The 26,371-nt window shown below is 36.4% G+C and overlaps 1 protein-coding gene and 1 non-coding gene across 2 annotated transcripts in view; both read right to left on the bottom strand.

Annotated features, from left to right (window-relative positions):
* Positions 1–9,369: 9,369 nt before the first annotated feature.
* LOC131480873 (uncharacterized) overlaps positions 9,370–26,371 on the bottom strand; it is a 33,912-nt gene continuing 16,910 nt past the window's right edge. Inside the window, 4 exon segments of the mRNA XM_058667347.1 lie at positions 9,370–9,396; positions 13,400–14,126; positions 14,218–14,382; positions 16,502–16,555. Coding sequence (XP_058523330.1) covers positions 9,370–9,396; positions 13,400–14,126; positions 14,218–14,382; positions 16,502–16,555 — 973 coding nt within the window.
* Positions 15,432–15,538, bottom strand: LOC118759028 (U6 spliceosomal RNA). Its single transcript, XR_004995936.1, has one exon. It is a non-coding gene; the product is annotated as a U6 spliceosomal RNA (small nuclear RNA).

The raw sequence follows: 26,371 nt of genomic DNA, 5'->3' as shown, positions 1-26,371 counted from the left end.
CTATTATGTGCTAGTAACACCTAATACTGCAACAAATGTTTTGCATGTTTTATTTAAAATGGGTGCACTTCTGTGTTCGGCACATGCCAAGTTTGAAATTTGGGTGAAAAAATTTATATTCTGCTTTTTTTTAAAGATTTATTCATTTTATTACAGCCAGATATACACAGAGGAGGAGAGACAGAGAGGAAGATCCTCCGTCCAATGATTCACTCCCCAAGTGAGCTGCAACGGGCCAGTGCGCGCCGATCCGATGCCTGGAACCTGGAACCTCTTCCGGGTCTCCCATGCTGGTGCAGTGTCCCAATGCACTGGGCCGTCCTCAACTGCTTTCCCAGGCCACAAGCAGGGAGCTGGATGGGAAGTGGAGCTGCTGGGATTAGAACCGGCACCCATATGGGATCCCGGGGCTTCCAAGCGAGGACTTTAGCAGCTAGGCCACGCCGCCAGGCCCAATATTCTGCTTTTTTAAGTACTTCCAGCTGATACCCCTAATAAATATCTCCAAAAATTGTACTGGCTCTTTTTAATGCTTTATACTCTCACCTGCTGAATCTGAAAAACTAAATTATATTCCACACAGCCATTAAAACTAGATACTATGTCTTTATTGATTCAACATTCTACAGTGTGCATAATGATTGCACTGCAGTTTAATCTATTTCGTTCTGTGTGCATAGGACTAAGAATGTTTTCAAATGCTGATTGGCTATTTGAATATTCTTTCATAATGTTCAGTTATGTCTTTTAACTAGTATTTTATGACTTTTTTAGTTTATCAAATTGTGTTTAAGTCTTACAGCTTGACTATCAATCAGCAATAAATATATTAAGGCAACACAACATTTTAGTCTATACATTACTTAACTCGCTTTCTTAACGATGTCTTTTGACAAACTAAGATTTTAATGTACTCCTAAACTTTCTTTCTACTTTTTGCTCAGTGGTTTTCTGACCAAGATAGGGAAAAAAAATGTGTTTACTCCAAGATCATGAGTGCAATCTCTTATATTACCTCAGAAAATTTATTTTTTACCCATGGTATGTATGTATGTAGATAGATAGATCGATATAGATAGTATTTGCATTAAATTTCTGATCAAATTACAAAGTAGATGTATAACAAGGGATTCAAAAATTTGAAAAGTATGGTGTTTCAAGTTTATTTTGAGGCAAAAATATTTGAAATTCATGTTTATGAAAAATTTTCAAAATGTTCATGGAAAATTCACACTATGGAAAAAACTATGTACTCATGAAAAATTCACATTATGAGAAAACATATGTACCAATTTCAAGTTTTTTAAACAAAAGTATATTCAGTATTGATTCAATTTATCCATAAACTTCTGAAGTTTCCTCTGTTTAAATCACTTTTTCTAAACTAGCCATTCCTTTCTACTAGTCTATTTTTCTATTGTCTGCCAAAACATCTTTTTTAAATTACTGCAGTTAGGCCTGGATTGTGATTACGTTAAGTCCTAAAGTACTGCCATTTACTTCAACATTGTTAATATTAGTTTCTTTGTGTATTTTTTCTTGTTGAGATAAAATTTTCATACAGCAAACTGCTAATATCTTGTACCTTCCGTTTGATGATTTTTGATAATTTTACATTTCCATTTCAAAATCATACAGTATTAGCTATATAATGTAGTTATTATGCTTTTTATTTTTAAATAAATGTAAAATACAATATTAAAATGTTTAACTGGTATATATAAAACAGATTTGTTTAAAATACGGAGTTAATGATCAATTTTAATATTTTTACATGCCTTTAAGTTAGTGTTTTGCCGTTTAATGAGTTTTCTTTCTGTTTTTTTCTCTTAATCAGTGTAAAAAGATTTAGAATCCAGAAACCGACCCTTAAATAATAAAAATATTTTCTCTATATCATGCTGAAATAAAGCCAACTTTTTATACATCATTACTTTTAAGTAGTTCTAATTATAACTCAAACTGTTCTAATTTTTGTATCATTCTCATTCTTGGGCAAAAATTTCATTATAGCCATGTTGCAAGTAACTGTTCACTCATGGTGTTTTTGGGTTTTGTTTTGTTTTGTTTTTGTGAACTGAGAGTTGGAGAAATGTAGGAAATGCTGATGGACTAATAAAAACAAGGATTCAGGTGCCATAGTGCCAGTGAAAGTAATTAAACTACAGAAATAAATGTTATGCTTAGATACAGTATGTTTTAGTCAATATTAGTTGGGGACTGGTTTTCTAAACAACCGATTGAGCCTGCCCAAAAAGAACACTCCACCTTAGGAGAAAACGCTGTGCCATAACTAATTAAGCATTCACCTGCAGTGCTGGCATCGCACACGGGAACCAGTTTAGACCCAACTGCTTTCCTCCTGTTCCTACTCATCTCTAATGCTCCTAAAGTCCAGTAGAGGTTAGCCTCAATACCTGGGCCTCTAAGCTCATGTGGGAAACCCAGCCAAAGCTCCTGGCTCTGGATTTATGCCTAACCCAGCCTGGATATTGGGCTATTTGGAAAGTGAAATATTGGATGGAAGATATCTTTCTCTGCTTCTCCCTTAGTTTCTATAAACTTGCTTTTCAAATAATTTTTTACACAATCAATGCATAGATACTATATGTGTATATAATCACATTTATTTTATTTTAGTATTATTTTTAAAAGATTTGTTTATTTTTAGTGGAAAGGCACAATAATCAGAGAGGAGGAGAGACAGAGAGGAAGATTCTCCTCTGATGCTAATTCACTCCCCAAGCGACTGCAATGGCCAGGGTTGCACTAATCCGAAGCCAGGAGCCAGGTGCCTCTTCCAGATCTCCCACCCAAGTGCAGAATTGCAAGGCTTTGGGCTGTCCTTGACTGCTTTCCCAGGCTACAAGCAGGGAGCTGGAATTGGAAGCTACTCCTCTGGGATCAGAACTGGCGACCATATGGGATTCTGGCATGTGCAAGATGAGGATTTAGGCAACTAAGCTATTTTGCCAGACCCATGATCACATTTATTACCCTCTAGTTTTCCTTTTTTTTTTTTCTTAATTTTTACTTGATTATATTTGTATTTTCTTCCTTGTTCAAAGCTGCGTAGGGAGCAGAGCCACAGCTCAGCAGCTAACCCTCCACCTGTGTTGCCAGCTCCCCATAAGGATGCCAATCCATGTCCTGGCTGTTCCACATCAGATTTAGCTCCCTGTTTATAGCCTGGGGAAGCATAAGAGGATGGACCAAGTCTTTAAGGCCTGTACCCACTTTGGAAACTCCTGGCTCCCAGCTTCAGGCCAGTCAAGCTTTTGCCATTGAGGCCATTTGGGGAGTGAAAGAGTAGATAGATCTCTTTTTTTGTCTCCATATAAAATTCTTTCAAATAAAAAAAAAAAGAATTTTCTTTTCAAAATGCTGTCAAAAAAGAATTGCAAATATTTTAATAACATGTAACTTACATTGTTTTTAAAGTTTATAATTTCCTTTTATTTCCCAAATACAATGCAATTTATTGTCTCATTCTTCATCGAAGACCTAGAGAGTGGCTGTTATTCTCATAATTCTGCTGTTAATTTTGTTTTTGCTTCTGTGGCTGTCAGAACATAATTTACTGTTCTAAGTTCAATTAGAATTCTGCTTCTTTTCATCGCTAGTGCTGCCTTACATGAAAATACAAAGGACATTGTACTTACTGTATTCATTGCATTGGGTATGAGGCCCATTTCTTATGCAATCTTGATAACTAGTTCAGTTCTTTGCGTCGCCCACATGGCTACAGGAATTCGTTGCATCAAAGCACAAATGTTTACATCACAGCAAATCCTTTTCCTTTGAACAATATTTTATGCAAATAATTTTGGCCCTACTCCCAAGTAGCAATAAATTCCTTGATATTTTTCATAGTAGGAAAGGCCATGCATCAAATCTAAATTGTATGATTATCTTTGCCATCTGTTTTCTCAATCACTGTCTGATGCATTTTCTGACATCTAAATGACTTCCATTTCAACATCTGGTGTCATGCATCTTTTATTGTGCTTTGCAGCAGCAGCAGGTTAACCACTATCATTTCTTCCCTTTTCACACGTATATGAGCCAAAACTGAAAACTGTAATACTACTACTAATAATAGTAACAGAAGACATACTATTATTTATAAGCTATGCTATAATTTGTAATGATAACATGATGCCAACGTGGAAATTCTGTGAATTCAAGAGTCGTATCTGATTTGTTGTCTCCTTCCCCAGATTATCCCTCATTCTATGACATGCTCAAGTATTTACAGATGAAATAAATGATATGCTGTATTTCTTTAATTAAAAATTCTTAAAACATGTTACTTAATAATAAATTTTCAACCAATGTATGCTAATTTTATTAAGCCTGTTACACTGAAAAGATTTATTATGACCAAATTAGAAGTTTGTTCTCTGCTACTTCCACATGCACTTCTGCTCCAGGTTAATCCCATCATTCAATAGTCTTCTACTGAGAAAATTAATTACTGAGGATAGAAGCTTGCAGAAACTTGGAGGCAGCATAAATGCCTCCTGATAATCAGTTTTTTAGAGATTTATTTATTTTTTATTGTTAAGGCAGATTTACAGAGAGAAGCAGAGACACAGAGACAGATCTCCCTTCTGCTGGATCACTCTCCAAACTGCTACAACAGCCAGAGCTGAGCCGATTAGAAGCCAGGAGCTTCCTCCATGTCTCCTCTGTGGGTGCGAGGTCCAAAACCATGACCATTCTTCTACTGCTTTCCCAAGTCACAAGCAGGGTGCTGGATGGGAAGTGGGGTAGCCAGGACAGAAACTGGCTCCCATATGGAATCCTGTCTTTTTCAAGATGAGAATTTAGCTATTGAGCCATTACACTTGACCCAGATTTCACTTATGTTTTAAGCTTTGGCTTATTTCTTTTTTTCATTTAAAAATTCATTTATTTTGTTTTATGATTTAGTTCCATTGGCTCTGTGATTGTCCATGCCCTTTCCCGAGATCCCTCCCTGCCCCTCTGCTATTGATTTCCTCTAGTTTTACAATGGATGTCCTTCATGAACAGCTACAAGTCCATCATGCTGTTATTGAAGTGTTTCCTGAAAATGTAGGCATGGGCACTGTCAGAGAGTCCTTCATTTTACTGTTAGGGTGTGTTCGATTCTTTCACTGGGAGTCCATCTTTGGTCTATAATGCTAAGCATAATCTCTAGTTTCTTTCTGACATTTCACTTTCATTAGTAACAGGCGAGTTAGGAGGACAGAGTGACTTGAAGGGTGACAGGGGAGAAGAGTGAGAGGTCAAGGTCTAAATTTGCATTATATGATTTGTTTCCCCAAGAGAATTCAATATACATAGAAATGATTATCCCCAAACTTTCTTACCAATCTGTGAATGTGTGTTTTATGATGCCTTTTTATGGGGATAATTGGAAGGAGTAAGAAATGAGGGAAGTATTTATCGATGAACTGGCAAGAATTGATATTTAAAAACCTAACATAATTTTAGGAGATATTTTACCTAAGTACAAAATTTCCTAGTCTTTTAAAGCTCTTATTCATCCTGTAAGTGGCCTCGGGTGATGTGTGGAAGTGATTCACTATTCTCTTGACCCAGAAAAACCTCTTAAAATTGCAGGGGTCAAGTTAAACTTTTAGGTTGTTCTAAGAACACCTGATTAGCTATCTCCAACCTCTCATGTACGCAAATATGAATACAATCCAGTAGCTGAAAGATGATGTCGCACTAAAGAAGCAATGTGTGCCATTCTGTCATTACAATGGTAGAATTGGTAGGTGTACTCTGCCCAATCAGTGGGGCTGGACACAGCTAACGATCCAGAAAAAGACATGATTTTGTGTTCTCCATGCTTAAAAGTGCAGAGTAATGCTGAGCTTAAGAGTTTTGATGTAAGCTCCCCAGATAAGGAATATTTCTAGGTGAACAAAGCACCCAAAGATATGCAGCATCCCAGCATAGCTCATGGTGAGTTTAACCCAGAAGGGAGTTTCCCTCCGACTTTGATATAATCCTCATAAAAATGAACATTTTGACCCTAAATTAAGAGAGGAGATGGCAGAGAAAATGTAGACATCCCAGAAAACAAACAAACAAACAAACAAGAAACAAAAACTTACAGCTTGGTACAAACTTTAGGACAAAATAAAATGTAAAGCAAAAGTTATAGCTGTCATCACTAATCCACACTTGCTTTTTTTTTTAAATATTTTATTATTATTATTGGAAAGCCGGATATACACAGAGGAGGAGAGACAGAGAGGAAGATCTTCCATCCGATGTTTCACTCCCCAAATGAGCCGCAACGGACCGGTGCACGCCGATCCGATGCCAGGAGCCAGGAACCTCTTCCGGGTCTCCCACGCGGGTGCAGGGTCACAAAGCTTTGGGCCGTCCTCAACTGCTTTCCCAGGTCACAAGCAGGGAGCTGGATGGGAAGTGGAGCTGCCGGGATTAGAACCGGCGCCCATATGGGATCCCGGGGCTTTCCAGGCGAGGACTTTAGCCGCTGGGCCATGCCGCCTGGCCCCACACTTACTTTTTATAGTCATTTAAGCAATGGTTGTTGAAGACTTACTAAGTACTCAGATTTTCAGTAAAGAATGTTGATAAGATATATCATAAGATAAAGTCCATTGAAGATCAAGATGCAGCCTGATATACCTCAAAAGCTCTCAATCAGGTAGCAGAAAAGCCTAAAATCCAACTAGTATATAAATTGAAAGGTATATGAAGTACACACACACACACACGTACGTTTCTCCTTTATCTTACTCAGGATAGAATAATGTACTCCACTATTGAGATTATGTCTTCAAAGACATACAATTTTACGAGTCCCAAAGAGCAAGCAGAAATTTAGCATTCTGACAAGAAATGGAAGATGATCCCAAGCAGTAGGAGAGATAAGCAAGTAATTGTGTAGGTTTTGGTGTGGAAAGCACATCAACAAATAAGGTTAAAGTAGCACATATGTGGGGAAAACGATTACAATATTTGCAATATTCTGAGCTAGCAAGCAAGGTCTTGAAAGTTTCAGGAGTACAATATACCAAACACATTAGCATTAAAAGAGTTTCATACTTTGAGCTGAATATAGAAATAGCCAACCACTAGCAGCCTTTGTGAGGGAGTAGATTATGCCTCTACTTGAGACACCGCATCCCATATTGGAAAGTCTGTTCAAATCCTATTTCTTATCCAACTTGCTACCAATGGAATATTGTGTGGTAACAGAAAGTGACTAAAGGACTTGAATCCCTTCCACCCAAATCAGATATCTATGGAGTTTCTGGTCTACCTTTAGCCCTGCAGCCTGTCTCAGTCCTGTCTGTTACAAGTTATAGGAGTGAACCAACAGATGGAAAATCTCTCTCTTTCTCCCATGAGCATTTCCTCTCTTGATCTTACTCTTCCTCTCAATCATGCTGTCATTGTCTCTGCCTTCAAGTAGATGAAAATAAAGTCAGGGAATACACATAAAAGAAGTGGACAACTGATGTATGAAATGAGGCATGTCTATTAACTAATGATAACTAATGAATGTGCTGAAGCACATCTCTTAAGCCTATGCTCTTAAAAAATAAGTGAAATTGGTTGTTTTTACTTAAAATAAAATATTAGATTAAGAAATAGATTATTTACATACATTTGGTTTTAACATTCAGGTAAAAGCATATTTCCATCATATTACTTTCAGAAACAAAAGAAATTTTTTCTGTTGACAACCAAGACTGTTTAACGAGGGGACGAGTAAAAATGGAATCAGAAGTGGAAGAAAAATTCAAAAATGTATTTTATAAGTGAATTTCATAAAGTTATTTACAGCCTAGGTGCTAGAGATGGGGGGAGAGTGGGGAATAAATGATAATGATGTGCCCAAAAGAGTATAAACAATGAGCTTTAAACAGAATAGCGACCACAGATTGGGACAAATCAGAAAGCAACATGTATCTGCAAATAAAGGGACAAAGAAATAATTTAATAGTTGTGTTTAGAACTCAAGACTGTTTATTGCTATTTTTATTGAGTCTTTTAAGTTACTGCAAACTCGATGATGCTGTTACAGACCAACATGAATTAATTTACATTTATTGAATTTCTATTTTTATTTTGTGTCTCGATTAGAATACACAGAGACAACAGAACAAGTGGACTTAGAGGCCCTGCTCTTGAGGGACATGGGAGTGCCTTTCTTTGTCAAATGTAACTGCTCTTCTTGACTGTTCTTTGACAAGCGTGGTTAATTGCCGGAAGCCACTTTATTCTCAGCATCTTCTTCACCAGGCCCTTCTCTCCAGCTGCCACACTGCATCTCTCAGAAGAACTGAAATGTGCCTTTATATTCAAATTTAGTCCTTGTGATCAGGTTGAACCTGTCACACATCTGCCAACCTCGCCTAATCATAGGCAAGGCTGAGTGAGTACCAGGACTCCTAGTGTATATGCAACACACGAGCCATTGTGTGGAAATACTGCTGTCTCTCCAGGAACCTGTATTTATGAATGCATTTATTTTCTCTTATGTCCACTCTGCTTGGCATCTGACAGTTTTCATTTAACACAGTGTTTGGTTAGTTTTCTGTACTTTGTCTATTCATACATTCGGTTCAAGTTCAAAATCCAGACATTTGAAATCAAACAACCTCCAATATCCTTGTGTTTAAAATTACATAAGGAAAAAGGTATCGGGTAGACACTGAAAGTAGGGTGAAATCAATAGTTAATAATTTTTAAAGTACCCTTAGAACCATCTTTACTGGATTTTGTGAAGGAGAAAAAAAAGCTTTTAAGATTAGTCAGTCTGTCTAAGGACAATTTCTGGAAGCTTGAAAAATGCAGTGCTACTAAAATGCAGTCAATGCCTCTAAAACCATTTCTATAAATTATAGCTAAATAAATATTAGAAAGGTGTTTTCTTTAGGTTCCTTGCATTTGATAAAGACATTCAAATTGGATAGTTCCCATTTCCCAAACTGATCATGAAATTTCCACAGAAGAAAATCATGTATATCTGGTTTGACAGGAAGAAAAGTTATTTTTCTAGTGATTTCATTTATTTGTTTTAGTATTGAGTTCAAACAAAGGGCTAAATATGAAAAAGGTACAATCACTTCCCAGTTCTTTTCATTCTTTTTAGCTACTCTTTGAAATTGAGATTCACAGATTTCTTTCCCTGAAAACATTCCCTGTCAGAACCACAGAGCAGGGCACAGAGCCAGTGACAAATGCAAGCAATGATCTGCCCTTCTCCCAGAGAATGTCCCGCTTTCTCCCTTACAGAACCTACTCAGAATTCTGGTGAGAGCTCCTTTCAGGACCTCCTGTCTCTCTGCTTGGCCAGCATAGGCTGAATGAAGAAAACTTTTCCTTTCTGCTTTAACAGCATTGCTGATTCTTTTTATTCTGAAAAAAGGAAGAAAAAAGAGCTCACAGTGTTACATTAGTGGCATTAAGTACTCCAAAAAGTCTGAAATACGGTTTTCATGAATTGATTTGAATTTAAAATCTTTTCCAGCTATTCTGCTTCCTTCAGTATGAATCATAGAAAGATCAGATCACATTGTTTTCAACTTTAAATGGTCACTGTGAAATCAATTTTATCAAGCAGCTTTTATGGTACTCAGGTATGCTTTCTTTCATTCATTCATTCATTCATTCATTCTTGTTTTCAACCATCTATGATATTTTTCTGTAGAAATTGAATTTTTTGGAAAATGGTCTTGGGCAATTGTATATACTGATGCAAAATTACTGAAAATTACGTATTTTTCTAATCAGCCCAATCATAATATTAATCAGTTTTTCAAGTATTGTGAATATTTGTTACATCCTTGCTCCACCAAAGCATATTTAATACTGCAATTTCACATTTTTTTAATAATTGAGAAATCATATTTTGGATTTTTCACTTTTGATATGCCATTCAAAGAGAAATTGATGTGCATTTTTTATTATTTGCAATTAAAAGTTCTTAATGGGATATCTCATAGATAAAGTAGAGCAATCAATTTACAAATCTCTTTTTTTAAATCCTTGCTCAACTTACCTGCTCTCTGAAAAGGGAGTTTTCTTGTCCCAGAAGAAATTTCTGGCCAGTTCGTTGACTATTTTGGTTGTTGTCCATTTTCAATCAAATGAAAGAAATCTCAGTTAAGAATGACATTCAAAATTAAACTTGATTCTTGTGAGCAGAAAGGACCTTCCAGAGCTGGGAAGTGAAAACTTTTGACCATGAACACAAATTACAACTAAAAGCCTGCTTGAAAATATTTTTGTAGAGGAAAAAAATCTTTAATGCTGAAACTCCAACTTATTTCAAAAAGAAAGTACACAAGAAATATTTAATACCATCTTTTAATTCTTTAAGATTTCCATGCATCTTTCTTGAGATAAGAGTAAGAATTCAGTCAGTTGTTGATTTCCAATAAGAACTCCCAAATCTAGCACTGCTAAGTGTTCAGTTATGAAACTTATTACATCATTTGCTCTTTTTTAAGATTTATTTTATTTTACTTTTTATTGGAAAGTCAGAATTACAGAGAGAAGGAGACTTAGAGAGAAGAATCTTCTGTCCACTGGCACTCCCCAGTTGGCTGCAAAAGCCTGAGATGAACTGATCTCAAGCCAGGAGCCAGGAGCGTCCCTCAGGTCTCCCCTAAGAGTACAGGATCCCAAGATTTTGGGTTAGCTACTGCTTTCCCAGGCCACAAGAAGAAAGCTGGATGGGAAGCAGACCAGATGGGACACAAACCGGTGCCCATATGGGATCCAGGAACATGCAAGAGAGGACTTTAGTCACTAACCTACTGGGCTGGGCTCCACATCATTTATTCTTGAAAATTCCACTAGGTACATAACCTACTAACAGTCTCAGGTTACAAATAAGGCAGCTTTTCTTCAAACTGGGTCTTTATACAATCCCTGGATTCCTACAGCTTGACTCAAGAGCCTCAACTGTCTGATTAGACACAAAATACATCTCTTAAAAATAATGGAAAAGGTGAATCCTTAATCACTACTGCTGATCATGTCAGGTGATAGCACATTTTTTTTCTTTGAAGTAGAATGCTTAACATGATATCCTAACTTTTATAATAACCTGTATGCTTAAGTGTAATGACATTAAAGTTAAATTTTGGTCAGTTTATTGTATATTTTCATAATCAATAAACTGATTTTTTAATTAGTATCAGATAGAAATAAAGGCTAGATCCTAGCATCATGAGCGAGAAAAATACCAAATATTTTACATACAGAAACTCTCATGTAAGTTATTAATAAAGAGAATTGTTTGCAGAGCTCCAAATAATATTAAGATGTATGAGAATTGGGCCCCGCTTGAGAATCTAGTGGCTAAACCCTTGCCTTGTACATACCAGGATCCCATATGGACTCCTCTTTGGGCCCTGGCTGCTCCACTTCCCATCCAACTCCATGCTTGTGGACTGCAAAAGCGATAGGAGATGGCCTACAGTCTTTGGACCCTGTATCCATGTGGGAGACCTGGAAAAAGCTCCTGGCTTTGGATCAACTCTGTTGTGGTCTTTATAGCCACTTCAGGAGTGTATCAGCAGAAAGAAGATCTTTCTTTGTGTCTCTCTTTGTAAATCAGCCTTTCAATAAAAATAAATGTTTATAGAAAAGCCACAGTTCTAAAAAATAAATGTATGACACATTTAGAATTAGTCTAAGATAATGAGCCTAAAATTCAGCTCCAATCCTTAAAAACCGATGCAATTTTGGATTTACTAAAGATGTTAGAAGCACAATAAAAAGTCCTCCTCTAGTTTTATTTGACTGTGTAGTTATGATCTGTACACATCAAAAAAATATGATGGACCACCATGAACAATGAAAATGAGCCAAAGAAGGAAATGCATAAGGAAAGAATAATGTAACAGGGAATATTACAATCCTGAACTAACTTGAAAGTAAGAAGTAAAATAAGCAGGGTAGACAACAGCATTTTAAAATTATACTTTTGAATTAAGGATAGTAACCTCAAAATAATTCCTGCATTCCTCAAATGTGAGAAGACAAGGTCCTGTAGTGAATCACATGTAATTTACTGTCCAGCTGCCATCTATCCTTCCTTGAGCAATACAATGCACTTTCATTTTTTACTTTAAAATATTATTATTAAAATTATTGTTATTGTTTTTAAACTTTTTAATCATGGGAATGCAGAGAGCCTGAATTAGGTTGAAATTAGCAAGAGATATATCAGGTTAGGTGATAGGGAGACCACAGATTCATTCCTTAAATTAGGTGATTTAAGCCACCTGTGAATAAGGAATTTTAGCTAGACAATGCAATTAATCTTATTTTTAATGCAAAATTGTTATGGCAACTTTTGGTATTTATAATAGAAACTATATTGACTAGCAAAAGGACTCTTTGAAACCCAAATGAGAATTCTTGAAAGTCCAAAAATATCTTGTAACTTTACATGTAGTAACTACTGATTCTATTCATGAAATCATGACAACAAACAATAATACTGGATATTAAACTGGAAAAAGTTCAAAATGACACAGCTATCTATCGCTTTGATTTTAAGGTTAAAAAAAAAAAAGCTTTGCGTAGGCACAGATGCTTGGTCTAGCACTTCAGACATCAGCTGGGAAACCCCTCACATAATCTTGAAGTGTCTGGATTTGATACCTACCTTGGACTCCTAATTCCACCTTCCTGCTAGTGCAGACCCTGTGAGTCAAGGGCAAATGGCCAACTGGCAAGGTTATTGCCAACAGCGTGGGACCCACAATTGACGTTCCAGCCTCATGATCCAGATACTACAGACCTTTATTGAGTAAACTGTAGCAGGACGATCTCTCTCTCTCTCTCTCTCACTCTCTCTCTCTCTCTCCCCTTCCTCCTGCTCTTCCTCTTAAAACAATTTTATATACAGAAATTTATCATATATCAGGGTAAACTACAATGCCTGACTCATAATTTCTGTTAATAATACAATCTGTTCCAATTTAAACATTTGGTTTCAAAATTTATATTTCTGTTACATGAAATTAATAAATTTGTTCCCAGTATATTTTTGTGGGAGACTTCACTCTAGGACTGCACCCAGTAGCTGCCTTAATCCATTGAACCCCATCGATCAAGAAATAGATAAGCTAGAATAAGATTATGAATTAGAATAAGTTTGTAGTTAAGAATTAGAATAGAGAGTTAGATTATGAATTAGAATAAGTTTATGGTTTAAGAATTAGAATAGAGAGTTGTTAAGACATAGAGTGTGAGTTAAGCTAGATAATTTTATGAGCTTTGTGCTTTTGAGATGGTTATGCCCTGAGACATAGGTGCTTGGTCCCCATGACAACGGGTTCTCAGAATTGTTAAGATCAGTCTGTGTTGGCCTAGTTAACATGCCAAGTTCCTGTGTGCCAACCGCAAGTAATTTGGTAATTAATTCTATTTGTTGTTCTTTGGTGGTTATCAATGCCTTTAATTGATCGAGATTATTAATAGTTTGGGCACATTTTGTTGAGACTTCTCCTTGGAAAATGACATCTCCGGCTTGTGGCTGATACGGAGGAGGATCCGATAAAATGGAAAAATTTACAGGTGGGGGTCTATAAATGGGCAAGGGGCCCCCATTGCGCAAAATGGGCCAATCTTCCTGATTATAATGGGCGGCCTCTTTCTCGAGGGTCGCGGCATTGGTGGGATTAAGAGAATCTCCACGTGAATTATCACCTCGAGGGATCACAGGGTAAATTTGAGCGGGTGCAGGAGGTGCAGAAGGCTGTGATTGATCACGAGGAGGATCGGGGGGAATTTCAATCTTCACCTCGGAAGCCTCACTCTGACGGGTTGGGGGTCTACTCATAATAGGAGTGGGGGCTCGGGAGCCTTGTTCTGAGGAGGGGCGGGAATTAGAGCGTGAAAGATTGACAACAATCTTCTCTCCTTTAACCAAGTCATTCAAATCTGGCCAATCTTTATGAACTGTTAAAGCATCATGAATTAAATTCCAATAACTGAAAGCAGTGACAGGAACTCTTTGAGGCCCCCAAGCTTTATAAAAGACTTCTAAGGTTTTACCAACTCTTCTCCATTGTTTTTCATCTATAGTCCCCTCTTTACTAAACCATGGACATAAATCTATAATGAAACTGAAAAAGGCACATAACTGTTTTTTCTTAACCCTAGTCCCTCTCGTCTTGAGGGATTCTTTAATCCCTTGGAGGAAAGCATCTTCCTTACTATGTGCCTGTCCCATTCCTCACTGCTCCGGGTTTGACCATGCACGGGGAGGCACCAACGACGCGGTAATGTCTGTAGGAGTCTGTGCTCACTGCGGTCCCCTCTGATGGAGTTAGGAGCCGCTCACCGTAGACAGCACTGTCCTTCTGATGGTCAGTGATGTTCCTGTGTTCGAAGGCTCGAGCCTCACATTGGGCACCAGTTGTCCCGGCCCGCAGGACCTCAACTCAGGGATCAAACCTATAGGACAAAGGAATGGGGACAGGAGGCAAGAGAGAAACGACCACAAGAGAGGATTCTGATCAAGTGGCAGTTTATTGCTTTCATACACTAGCTCTTATGCTCAATGGGGGAGGGCATCTGACAGATATTCAACAGGATATCATTTTGACAAGGCAACTCAAACAGGATACTTGTGGTTGGCACACAGGAACTTGGCATGTTAACTAGGCCAACACAGACTGATCTTAACAATTCTGAGAACCTGTTGTCATGGGGACCAAGCACCTATGTCTCAGGGCATAACCATCTCAAAAGCACAAAGCTCATAAAATTATCTAGCTTAACTCACACTCTATGTCTTAACAACTCTCTATTCTAATTCTTAAACCATAAACTTATTCTAATTCATAATCTAACTCTTTATTCTAATTCTTAACTACAAACTTATTCTAATTCATCTTTTTTTAAGATTTATTTATTTGTATTACAAAGTCAGATATACACAGAGGAGAGACAGAGAGGAAGATCCTCTGTCCGATGATTCACTCCCCAAGTGAGCGCAAAGGCAGGTGCTGTGCCGATCTGAAGCCAGGAACCTGGAACCTCCTCCGGGTCTCCCACATGGGTGCAGGGTCCCAATGCATTGGGCCGTTCTCTCCTGCTTTCCCAGGCCACAAGCAGGGAGCTGGATGGGAAGTGGAGCTGCCAGGATCAGAAACAGCACCCACATGGGATCCGGGGGCGTTCAAGGCGAGGACTTTAGCCGCCAGCCCACGCCACTGGGCTCTAATTTATAATCTTATTCTAGCTTATCTATATCTTGATCGATGGGGTTCAATGGATTAAGGCAGCTACTGAGTACAGTCCTAGAGTGCAGTCTCCCACATATTTTGGAATAACTTCTCTGAAAAACAAATATGCAGAGTTAGTGGGAATCATCAGGGCACATATGTTATATTACTTGGTAGTATTTTAATGATTTATTATTTTTTAAAAATATGGAACGCTTCACGAATTTGTGTGTCATCCTTTCACAGGGGCCATGCTAATCTTCTCTGTATCGTTCCAATTTTAGTATATGTGCTGCTGAAGCGAGCACAGTAATTTATACTTGAAATAAATGTAGTACAAAGTATACACTATTGCACAATAAGGTATAAAAGTTTGGAGGACTACTGGAGATTATATGAACACTCTCACACCATTACAGTTTAATAAAACTATGAGAATGTTGTTTCTACTGGAGTTTTATGCACACTCCTTTCTGCACAAGGTAGCTCTTCCTGTTGCAGAGAAGCTGTTTCTTGCATTGAAATGAAATATGCCCTCTTTCCAATTCAAGCTATTATTTCTCATTCTGTATTCTGAAACAACACAGACCATTTCAACAAAGCTGGTGCATTGCTCTTTAAAGATCCCTGGTCCAAATATTCTCAATCTAATAAAACAGTTTCCATTCACATGAATCAATGATTTACTGTATGCCAGCTACACTGGTTGGGTGGAAATATGGGATCAGTCTAGGGATAGAACACTTCAACTCCCATAAAACATGTTGTTTGCATGAGTAATATGCACATATATAAATAAAAATGTGCATCCCTGTGAAGATAAATAAATAATGTTATAAGAAGATGTTGCCCTTGCCATTACAAGCATTAGATGCAGTGAATGATCAAAGCATCCATCTATAGGAAGTGACATCTGAATGATAAGAAAAGAACATTTGCAGAAGTGGGGAAAGAGTAGTCAAGAAAAGCAAACAAAATGTTTTCAGACACATTTGCAAGGAGAAGCTATTTTTGTTATTATGTGATTTCTAAGGTTTTTCTTCATATGAGCTAGCCTTTTTTATTACCCTAAATATAAACTCCAGAGATGCATGTATTTTAAACTAATATTTAATAAATGCAAGTCCACTCAAACTGCTAGTTCCTGTGATTTGATGTTCTGGTTCAATTAATGAAGTCTGAGTTTGCATTGGCTTTTTAACAGTAAAATTACATTATCGATTCATATAAATGAAGTACCATTTGCAATGCATTTAAAAAAATAATTTTACCAGGTAATTAGCTTCATCAACATGGAGCATTTTCCTTCACACTCTTGGGAAAACCTAAAATAAGGAACAAGGATTTTGCTGCAGAATGTACGAGTAGTTATAATTAACACCAGAAATATTTAATCCAATTACTTTTGTCTGAGTCTGCTGAATCTTTCCATCCTCATCCTGCAGCTGAACTTTGATTTTTGTTCTTGCCTACAGATTCACAATCTCTGCAGGTAGGAGGAAGCTTTTTATTTAGAACTTCTTCACATCTGTGCCTTTCTGAGCAGCGCTGATGATTCATTCACGCAGCCCCCATAATTGTCCTTCACTTGACACTGCTGGGACTCACAGCCAAGTAGTTGCAAAGCAGACTTGAATTGCTAGGATACATCATCCATCTATCAAAAAACTCTCAATAGTTTTACGAAACACCAAAGCAAATGATTTTCTTTTTACTTTTAAATTTGAAAATTGTCCTCATTTTATCTTTTCCCTCTCCTTAACAGCTGTCTTCAGCTTTATAATTTTACCAGCAGAGTGTTTGTGTAATTCTCATAGTCAAACTAGTTCTCTAACTAGTCCACAAGTCTTTTTCTCTCTGTAAATAATTTCCAGTGAATAAGCTATCACAGAAGTGTACATTAAGATTGATGTTCACTAATATTCATCTCCAGATAGTTTTACAGAAAATGATCTATACTACAATTTCTTCATTATTATCGCTTGTTCTGGCCTGATTCTTGTCTTTGGTGCTTGTTCCATATTTTTCCCTTTTCAATGGCACATTAATGTAGGTATGTGCATTGACGATCAGAAATGTACAACATCAACTCAAAGTTTTTTTCAGGACTACTAAGACTGACTATAGTTGCCTCAGTTAGTACTTCAATATTTCTGCTTGAATGTGCCTCAGACATCTTAAAACTAAACTTTGCCTAGGGCCCAGCACGGTAGCCTAGTGTCTAAAATCCTGGCCTTGTATGTGCCAATGATCCCATAGGGGCAACAGTTCATGTCCCCTCTGCTCGCTTCTCATCCAGCTCTCTGCTTCTGTCAAAGATGGCCCAAAGCCTTGGGACACAACATCCACCCACGCGGGAGACCCAGAAAGAAGCTCCTGGCTCCTGGCTTCGGATCAGCTCAGTTATAGCCAATGTGGCCACTTGGGGAGTGAATAAATAGATGGAAAATCTTTTTCTCTGTCTTTCCTTCTCTCTTTAAATCAAACTTTCCAATAAATCTTTTTTAAAAAATCTAAACTTAGTTTTAAAATATATAACATTCAGTAACCTTCCTAGGTAATATATTCTTATTTACATATTTGTTGTGTTTAATGGACACTTACATAGACTAAAAGAGGCTGACTTTCCTGTTGCTCCCACTTCCCAGTCTTCACATGCCTGGTGTACTCATAAACATCATTTCAATTATTTGTTTACTTATGATGTATGTTGAAAATTCAGAAAATGATATTTTTTTGAAGGTTCACTTTCTGAACTTGTAAACAACCAGAGTTGTGCCCAGCCAAAGCTAAAACCCTGTGGCTCTCTCACATAAGTGGTAGGAGAAAGCTACTCAGGCTATCTGCTCCCTCCCTGGGACAGGAGGGGGGGGGGAGGCGGGGGGAGGGGGATGGAAGGGAGGGGGTTGCAAGAAGTCAAATTCTAAAGCATTGCAAATCAGGATTTGAACAGGCATTCGGTGTGTGCTGCTGCTATAACCAGAAACAGAATAATCCAGTCTATCACAGTACTTATCTTTGCTTTTAGATTAACAAACAAAAAGAAATAACTCTTGTTTATTTTCATTTGTTTTCAGATATAACAAAATCCCTCATTTGATTGCTAAGAACAAAGCTAGCTTTCCATTATTTTAACTTTAATATACTTTAAAAAAAGGATTTATTTTTATTGCAAAGGCAGATTTACAGATAAAAGAAGATACAGAGAGAAAGATCTCTGTCCACTGGTTTACTCTCCAAGTGACTCCAATGGCAACTGAGCTGACAGAAGCCAGGAGCCAGGGGTTTCCTCCTACTCTCTCATGCAGGTACAGAGTCCCAAGGCTTTGGGACATCCTCCACATCTTTTCCTGGTAATAAACATGGAGCTGGATGGAAAGTGGAGCAGCTGAGATAGGAACTGTTGCTCACAGGGGATCTTGGCAGGTGCAAAGCAAGGATTTAGCTACTAAGACATCGCGCTGGGCTCTTAATATAATTTTGATGTTATTGTTAAATGTACTTATATTTAATCCTGCCCTTCTGTAGTCTGCCTGGGCATGAACTACTTTTATAATTAATACAAATACTAATTATAAAAAAACTTTCATTTTATAAGTTATATAAATACTTTTATAATTAGTTTAAGTAATAGTTACCATTTTAGAATGGGACAATGCCCTAGGCCAATGTGTTTCTTTTATTTCACAAAATAGCAATTCAAATAAAGATGTAGGATTCTCTTGCATATACTTTGTTGGCATATAACGATTAGAATACTTCAGGTATGGTGTGGGAGGTTATACTGTATTACTGTCTATGATTTTCACTGAACTATAAGCAGAGAGAAGAAAATTAGGTCTATTTTTTCTGGCACACTGCAGATGTTTTAATACAGATTACTTTTTATATTTGAAACTTTCATGTTACTTGTAAATTTCAGATTTATATGTTACCTGGACATTGTATTAGAGTTTAAATTCATTTTATTTATTTTGTGTTTTGTTTTCATTTTGTAAATTATTATTCTTATTTTATGACACCGTTCTATAAGCCCTGGGAGTTCCCCTATCACTTCCTCCAAAACCGTTTCCCTACAGACCTCCCCCATGTCATTACAACAGTATAGCTCCTCATAAATAGTCATAAGTCCATCACTGTGAGCATGGACAATGGCAGAGAGTCCAGCATTCCATTGTCATGACACATCCAACTGTTCCACTGGGAGTTCTTCCTCAATCCAGAAGTACAGATACACACTGCACTGTATCCTGCCATCTGGACAGGACAGTCTCTGTGACACAGTCGCTATACATCGCCCCCCCAAGAAAAAAACACAAAATAAAAACAAAAACAGGAAGAAAAACAGAAATTTGCAACACAATGAAGTTAAATGACCTGCCACTGTATAGGATAGTCTCCATTACACAGTTAACACACATCCCCTTAAATGAAAAGCCATGAAAAAGATAAACAACAAGAAGAAAAACAAAAATTTAGAATGCCATGAAGCTAACAACATGCCACTAGAAATAATAGTCTCCATTAAACAGTTACTATACATCTGCTTAAATGAAAAGCCACAAAACAAAATCAACAAAAGAAAGAAAAATATTCACAATGCGATAAAATTAAATAACATGCTACTGAATAATTGATGTGTCACTGAAGAGATGAAAAACATTTGAGAACCTTCTTGAAGAGAATGATGTTACTGTATGATCTATAAGTCAGTAAAGAATTTAATGAGAAAAAGGGGCTTTGAAGAAATCAAACTAAAAACAAAAATATCAGAATCCATGAAATGTAGTTTCTGCTGATCTTTGTTGGTGAGACAAGTACAAATGATACTTAAAGATGTTCTCTTCACAGAGAAAAGGGAAACACCCACTGAAACTAAAGGCAAATGTGAAGAACATCACAGTAAAATAGTAATAGAAGACTAAATCAATGAGTAACCCTTTGGTAAATGACAGGAACAAGTTATTACCCATTTAAATTAACCCTGAATGTAAATGGCTTAAACTCATCAATCAAACATATTAGCGGGCTGGGTAAAAAAAATCATTTTTAATATTACCAATAAATATAATTTCAGAAATAGACCATTTTTTCTTACACTATATTTTTCCTTTTATTTGGCACCAGGTAAATTTTTTGGTAACAGCATAGCAACATTTACATAACATTTTTGATTGTTTTGTCAGTTTTGTAACAAATTAAGACCTTAGTTTAAAAATATTGGTCCATAAGGCTAAAATTATTTATACTTAGGAGCTTCCACTCTTGGTTTTAACATTGTCCTTAGATATCTCTACATTGCTGCTATAAAATATGCAGTTTACTTAGATAAAATGGGGCACTCACATCAGTAAATCTGTTTTCTGAAAAGCCACTAGGTGATTTGGAATGGAAGGTGAATGGTCCTTTCTCCTGACATAGTTTCCTGTCATTGTTTTCCTGCGCCTGCAGTAAAGCAAGCTACATGCACTGACTGAATTACACAAAAAAAGTAGTGACAAAATATCACTATAGAATGCATTTTCTAATAGGAAAAAATGCTAATTGCAATACATTGATAAAAAAGAGATTAATAATCCTCACCTAAAAAGCAAAAAACAAAAACAAAAAAATCTATTTGGTTAATGAAAACTAAATGAATTACAACATTGAGTCTGAAATGAAATATTTAATTGACTTATTGTTTAACTCTCTATGACAATGACATATCCCCACTGCAGCTTTTAACTTACACCTTAATATTATTTGTTCAGAGAATTTATTTCATTTTGACAGATTTATTAGGTCTTTCTTTGTAATTAATGTTTCATATCTACTGATCTTTGTCTTACTCTTCTGATCCTATCATTTAAAATCCTATAAAATTATTCTTTTTTCTTCCCTAAGACAGTTGAGGAACTATTTAAAGCTAAATATTTTCTCTTTCAGCCGTAAGAGGCTCAGTTTATGTGTTTACAAGTTGATTATATAACTCTTAAGTTCTTTAACACAGTTTCTAGCTCACATTTCACCTTACCTACTTGGAATTGAAAACAGTGTTGCTTGCAGTGTCATCATTTCCTTCTGAATCTAGATTCCCTTTAATGTTTATAGAAACTGACTCCTTTGACCACAATCTCTTGGTTTGTGACAGATGTTCATTGTGTTAATAATCATCACAAAACAGAAACATGCCTATGCCGTGGTGTGATAAACAAGGCAGAGCCATTAAGGTGCAAATTGTTTTAATTTCTGACTGGTTTTTCTTAACCAATTAAATCAGCTGTACAGTCGTAGTTAAAGAAATCGTATTGCATTCCAAAATGGATGCTATTGTTTATCTGTTCATCAATGAAGCCTAGTATTTCTATTTCATAGGACAGATGTAGTTTATGATAAAAATTAATTGAATGACAATTTTAGTATAAAATTAGAATTATACTAAAGAATTAGGACATAGTAATACATTTTTTTGGTGTCGTGCAAAATAGAAAAATTTCTGTGGTATTTGCATAACTGTAATCTTCAGTTTTCAGATACTTCAACTGGAGTAGCCACCAAATAAGTGAGTATAACTTATGGGCCACACTCAAGATCATCTACTAGATTTCAGATACAGTAATCTCTAGCACACTCTACCTACTTTGTCTAAAATAAAATCAAGCACATAATATTATCAACGCTTATCTATCACTACAATTAGAGATACTGAGAATCAGTTTTCTATAAGCATTGTGTTATTTTATTTTAACATTATGATATTTTTGAGGCAAGAAAAATACTTCTTATTCACTTAACTTTCTAGTCAGTGTCACATGGACTATTAGGACCTAACTAGGAATGTTTTCATACTTCAAATTTTATGTTTTTTCCTGAATATTATAAGCTTTTCTGGAACTGTTAGTTTTTAAATGTCCTAAGTTATACTATTTTTAAACAATTGACATTATGTCAAAAGAATGGTATTAGCATAGAGAGTGTCATCAGTTTCACACAATGCATAGAATAGCTTGAACTCAGCATAGCCACGATACATTATGAGTTTTTAAATAATAAAACATGATTTTCTTACTGGATCCCGAGGTGATCTGAAATGGTTACTTTCACTCACACATGTTAGGGATGCTGATGGATATGGGACAGTAAGAAGAGTTAGCATCAATTTAGTAATGTCCTTAGAAAAATATAAATTTATATATATATATATATATATATATATATATATATATATATATACATATATATGTATAATCAGACAAATCCTCAGCCCTTAGCCCAATACTACTAAGATTTAATAAAATTGAAATTGTAACTTATTTAGTTATATCATGAAACAAATCTGCCAGGACTGTGTTATATAAACACAACCCTCTTCATACACATAAGAACTCATTAAATGTCACAAAATCATACTCCAGTTACTGAAAAACAGAATCAGGATCTGTTGCCATGTCGCAACAGGATAATCCACATGGGTGTTGAATGCTGTGCCAAGGTGGGTGATCTGGAAGAAGCTCCTGGCTCCCTGCTTCAGATTAGCTCAGCTCTGGCAGATGAGACCATTTGGTGAGTTTAGCAACTGATGGAGGACCTTATTTATCTCTTCTTCTCTCTGCAAATCTGCCTTTCCAACAAAAATAAATAGCTCTTTTTAAAAAGTAAAACAAACAAGCAAACAAAAAATATAAGAACCTGTGTAAGTCAACCAGAAAAAAAAGGTAGTTCTAGGGTGAGATTTTGCCATAATATTAAAACATTGTTTGAGATATCTACCTTCCACATTAGAGTGCCAACATTTTAGTTGTGATCATTTTTGCAAGTCCATTTTTATTTTTATTCATTCACTATTATTATTATTATTATTATTATTATTATTATTATTATTGCTAATTCAGGCTTTGGAAGCAGCTGATGTCTCACTTAGATTGAAAGACCTGGGTTAATGTATGCATTTTCTTAATCCTGAGGCACAATGTGCAAAAATATAATTTCTAAGGCAAGTTATTCTGATCATTCTCCTCTTGAACACCAGTTGCCTTGACACAGTTACAAATGCTGAATGTCTACAAGATGCATAATGTTCTACAGCCTAAAAAGAGAATGTCAAGAAGATGAGGAAATGAAATAAGATAGTGGGACAGAAAAGGCAAGTAAAAGGAGGCAAAAATAATGAAGAATTAAGAAGGGAATGGGGAAGGAAGAAGGAAGAAGAGATAAATGGAGGGAATTAGGAAAGGTAGAGGGAAAGGAGAAAAGATGCATTGTAGCATTGCAGGTTGAGCCATCGTTTGGTGTGCCCATATTCCATACCTAGTGCCTGATTCTTGCCAATGTGTCTTGTGGACAGTAGATGAGGATCTAAGTGTATGGATTCCTGCTAACCAAAAGAGAAACCTGACTGGGTTCAGGGCATCTGATACAGCCTCGCCTACCCATTTTTCAAGGTGTTTGTGGAGTGCATGGATGCATGATCTTCTTCTCTGTCACTCATTTCTTTCTGCCACTCTGCCTTTCAAATAAGCATTTTTTTTCAAAATGAAAGAAATTTTAAAAACAATTAGGAAGAAACAAAAAATAAAAAAAACAAGGTACTTGTTCTTTTAACTTCATAATATTTCAACCATAAAAATGTATAGCAAAAAATAGAAAAAAGGAGTGGAAACACATATATCTAATTCAAAGTAAATATGCCCAAATTATTCTGATAACCACTAGAAGATTCATTTAATTAATGAAATCATCTTCCTTTTTCAAGATTTATTTTTATTTGAGAGCAGAGTTGCAGAGAGAAGGAGACACAAAATGAGGGGAGAGAATAATCTTCCATTGACCAGTTGACTCCCCAGTTGGCTGCAACAGCCAGAGCTGAGACAATCCAAAGCCAGGAGCCAAGAGCACTTCTCCCACATGAATGAAGAATCCAAGGGTCTGAGCCATCCTCCACTGTTTTCCCAGGCTATAAATAGGGAACTGTCAGAAATGGAGCAGCTGGGACACAAATGCCCACATGGAATGCCTGCACTCAAGTGTAGATGAGCACACTATCCCATGGTGACAATCCCTCTTTCATATTACTCTACAAATTAGCTTGGCAGCTCTAGACAAAAGAATGGCAGCATTTTAGTTTCCTAGAAATGGTGAGCACTTGTATGATAGACCAGTTAAAAAGGTAGAAACCTCATTATTTCTATTTAAGTGTTTGACACATAAAATTGTCTGTATGTGTAAAGATAGGTGATTTTCCAATGAGTACATACATTGTAAAATGTTGAAATTAGGATAAGCATATCTATCTCCTCTGAAATGTATCATTATTGCTGTAAAATATTAAAATAATTCCTTCTAATATCATTGAAATACATAAAAAACATTATTGTGATCCATATAATCATCTTACTCTGAAGTACAATCCTGCCCAAAACTAACCATACCTTACCATACCTTACCACTTCTAACCATAACTTAGTACCCAACTGGCCAAGATTTCTTTTTCTTCCATTTCCGTGCCCTCCTGAAGCTTTGATAATTGCTATTCTTGTTCTTTTTAAGATTTATTTTTTTTATAGGGAAGACACAGTTAGAGAAAGAAGAGACAAAGAGAAAGATCTTCAATCTGCTGAATCACCCCCTAAATGGCCACAGCAGCTAAACTGAGCTGACCCAGGGCAGGAACCAGGAACCTCTTCCAGGGTCCCAAACACTTGGATCATCCTTCGCTGATTTTCCACATTGCAAACAGAGAGAGAGATCAGAAGTGGGGCAGCCAGGGCACAAACCAGCACCTGTATATGACGCTGGCATTTGCAGGTGGAGGCCCTGGTAAATGTGATGATCCAGTTAACCACTATTCTATACTCAAATTACTGGAGATCAGCTTGCTTTTAGAGTGTGTGTGTGTGTGTGTGTGTGTGTGCGTGTAGATTTCACATATAAATAAAGTATTTCTCTATTTTCATATGTTTTATCTTTTAAAAAGTCGTACCACATAGTACATATTCAGTTTTATGGGGACAGTGCAATACATCGACAGAAGCATGATAAACAAACCAGACAGTGGCATCCTCATCTCCTCAACCTTCCTGCATGTTTGGAATGTACAAGATGCTCTCCTTCAGCTCTTTATATGGCATATAACATATTGTGATCTCTAGCTACACTGCAGAATAGAAACTGAGGAAAGCAGGTAAAAAGGAATAGAAACTGTACAAAGGGTGGCAAAACACCAAATTGGCACTAATGCATTTAAGCACAATATTTTGTGTGTGTGTGTGTGTGTGTGTGTGTGTGTGTGTGTGTTTAGCTTTTCTAACTTTCCATAATTCTCTCTCCTTCCATCCATGTTGGTACAAATGGCTGAATGATATGCCATTGTGTATAGTACCAGATTTTCTTGATCCACTTGACAGTTGATGCACACGTAGGCTGTTTCCCTTTCTGGTTTATCTAAAGTGCTGAAATAAGTGTAGCAGTACAGATCTCCTCAACTTATTTATTTAGCATCTTTCAAATGTGTACCTAACTCTGGGGTTTCTGCACTATACAGCAATTTTGCTTTTATATTTTGAAGTTATCTCCAATGCTACATTGCTTTCCATAACTGCTACACATAGTGCCACAATGATGATGCTAGCAAAGAGTTCTTTTCCATTCTTCCTCACAAGCACTCAATATCTTTTATTGTCTTGATGTTAGGTGCTATTTCTTGAAGGACCTAAATTAGACATATCTTGAGAGCTGAGAATAAAAGAATCAACAACAATTGCTACTTTGCCCATTTAGACACTATAACTCTATGATTTTTTGTCTCTAAATAAAACACTAAAATTAGTTTGTGAACTGTTAGCTGTTGAGCTAGAAGTTCCTATCTTAATAATGTTTCTGTAAGTGACTTTACTGTACTATTTTTATTTTTACAGCATCAAAACATTTGAAAAAAAAAAAACTGTATCTAAATATACATCCAAGACAGCTTTTAACTTGAAGCTTAGCTACCACTTGTATTAGTTCAGGGTTTACACTGTTAATATTTAATTTTGTATTTGCAGTGGAAATGTGCTGAGTTTTGTGGTATATTTTTAGGCAAACAAGTCAGCAAACCAAAGATATCATTTATCCCTTGTCTTTTTATGTTTGTTTCCAAAGCGATCCTCTCACATCAAATT

This window comes from Ochotona princeps, chromosome 7 (genome assembly GCF_030435755.1).
Source record: "Ochotona princeps isolate mOchPri1 chromosome 7, mOchPri1.hap1, whole genome shotgun sequence".
Classification (NCBI taxonomy): domain Eukaryota; kingdom Metazoa; phylum Chordata; class Mammalia; order Lagomorpha; family Ochotonidae; genus Ochotona; species Ochotona princeps.
The sequence above is the reverse complement of the archived record's forward strand: the minus strand, read 5'-3'. Positions and strand labels throughout refer to the sequence as shown.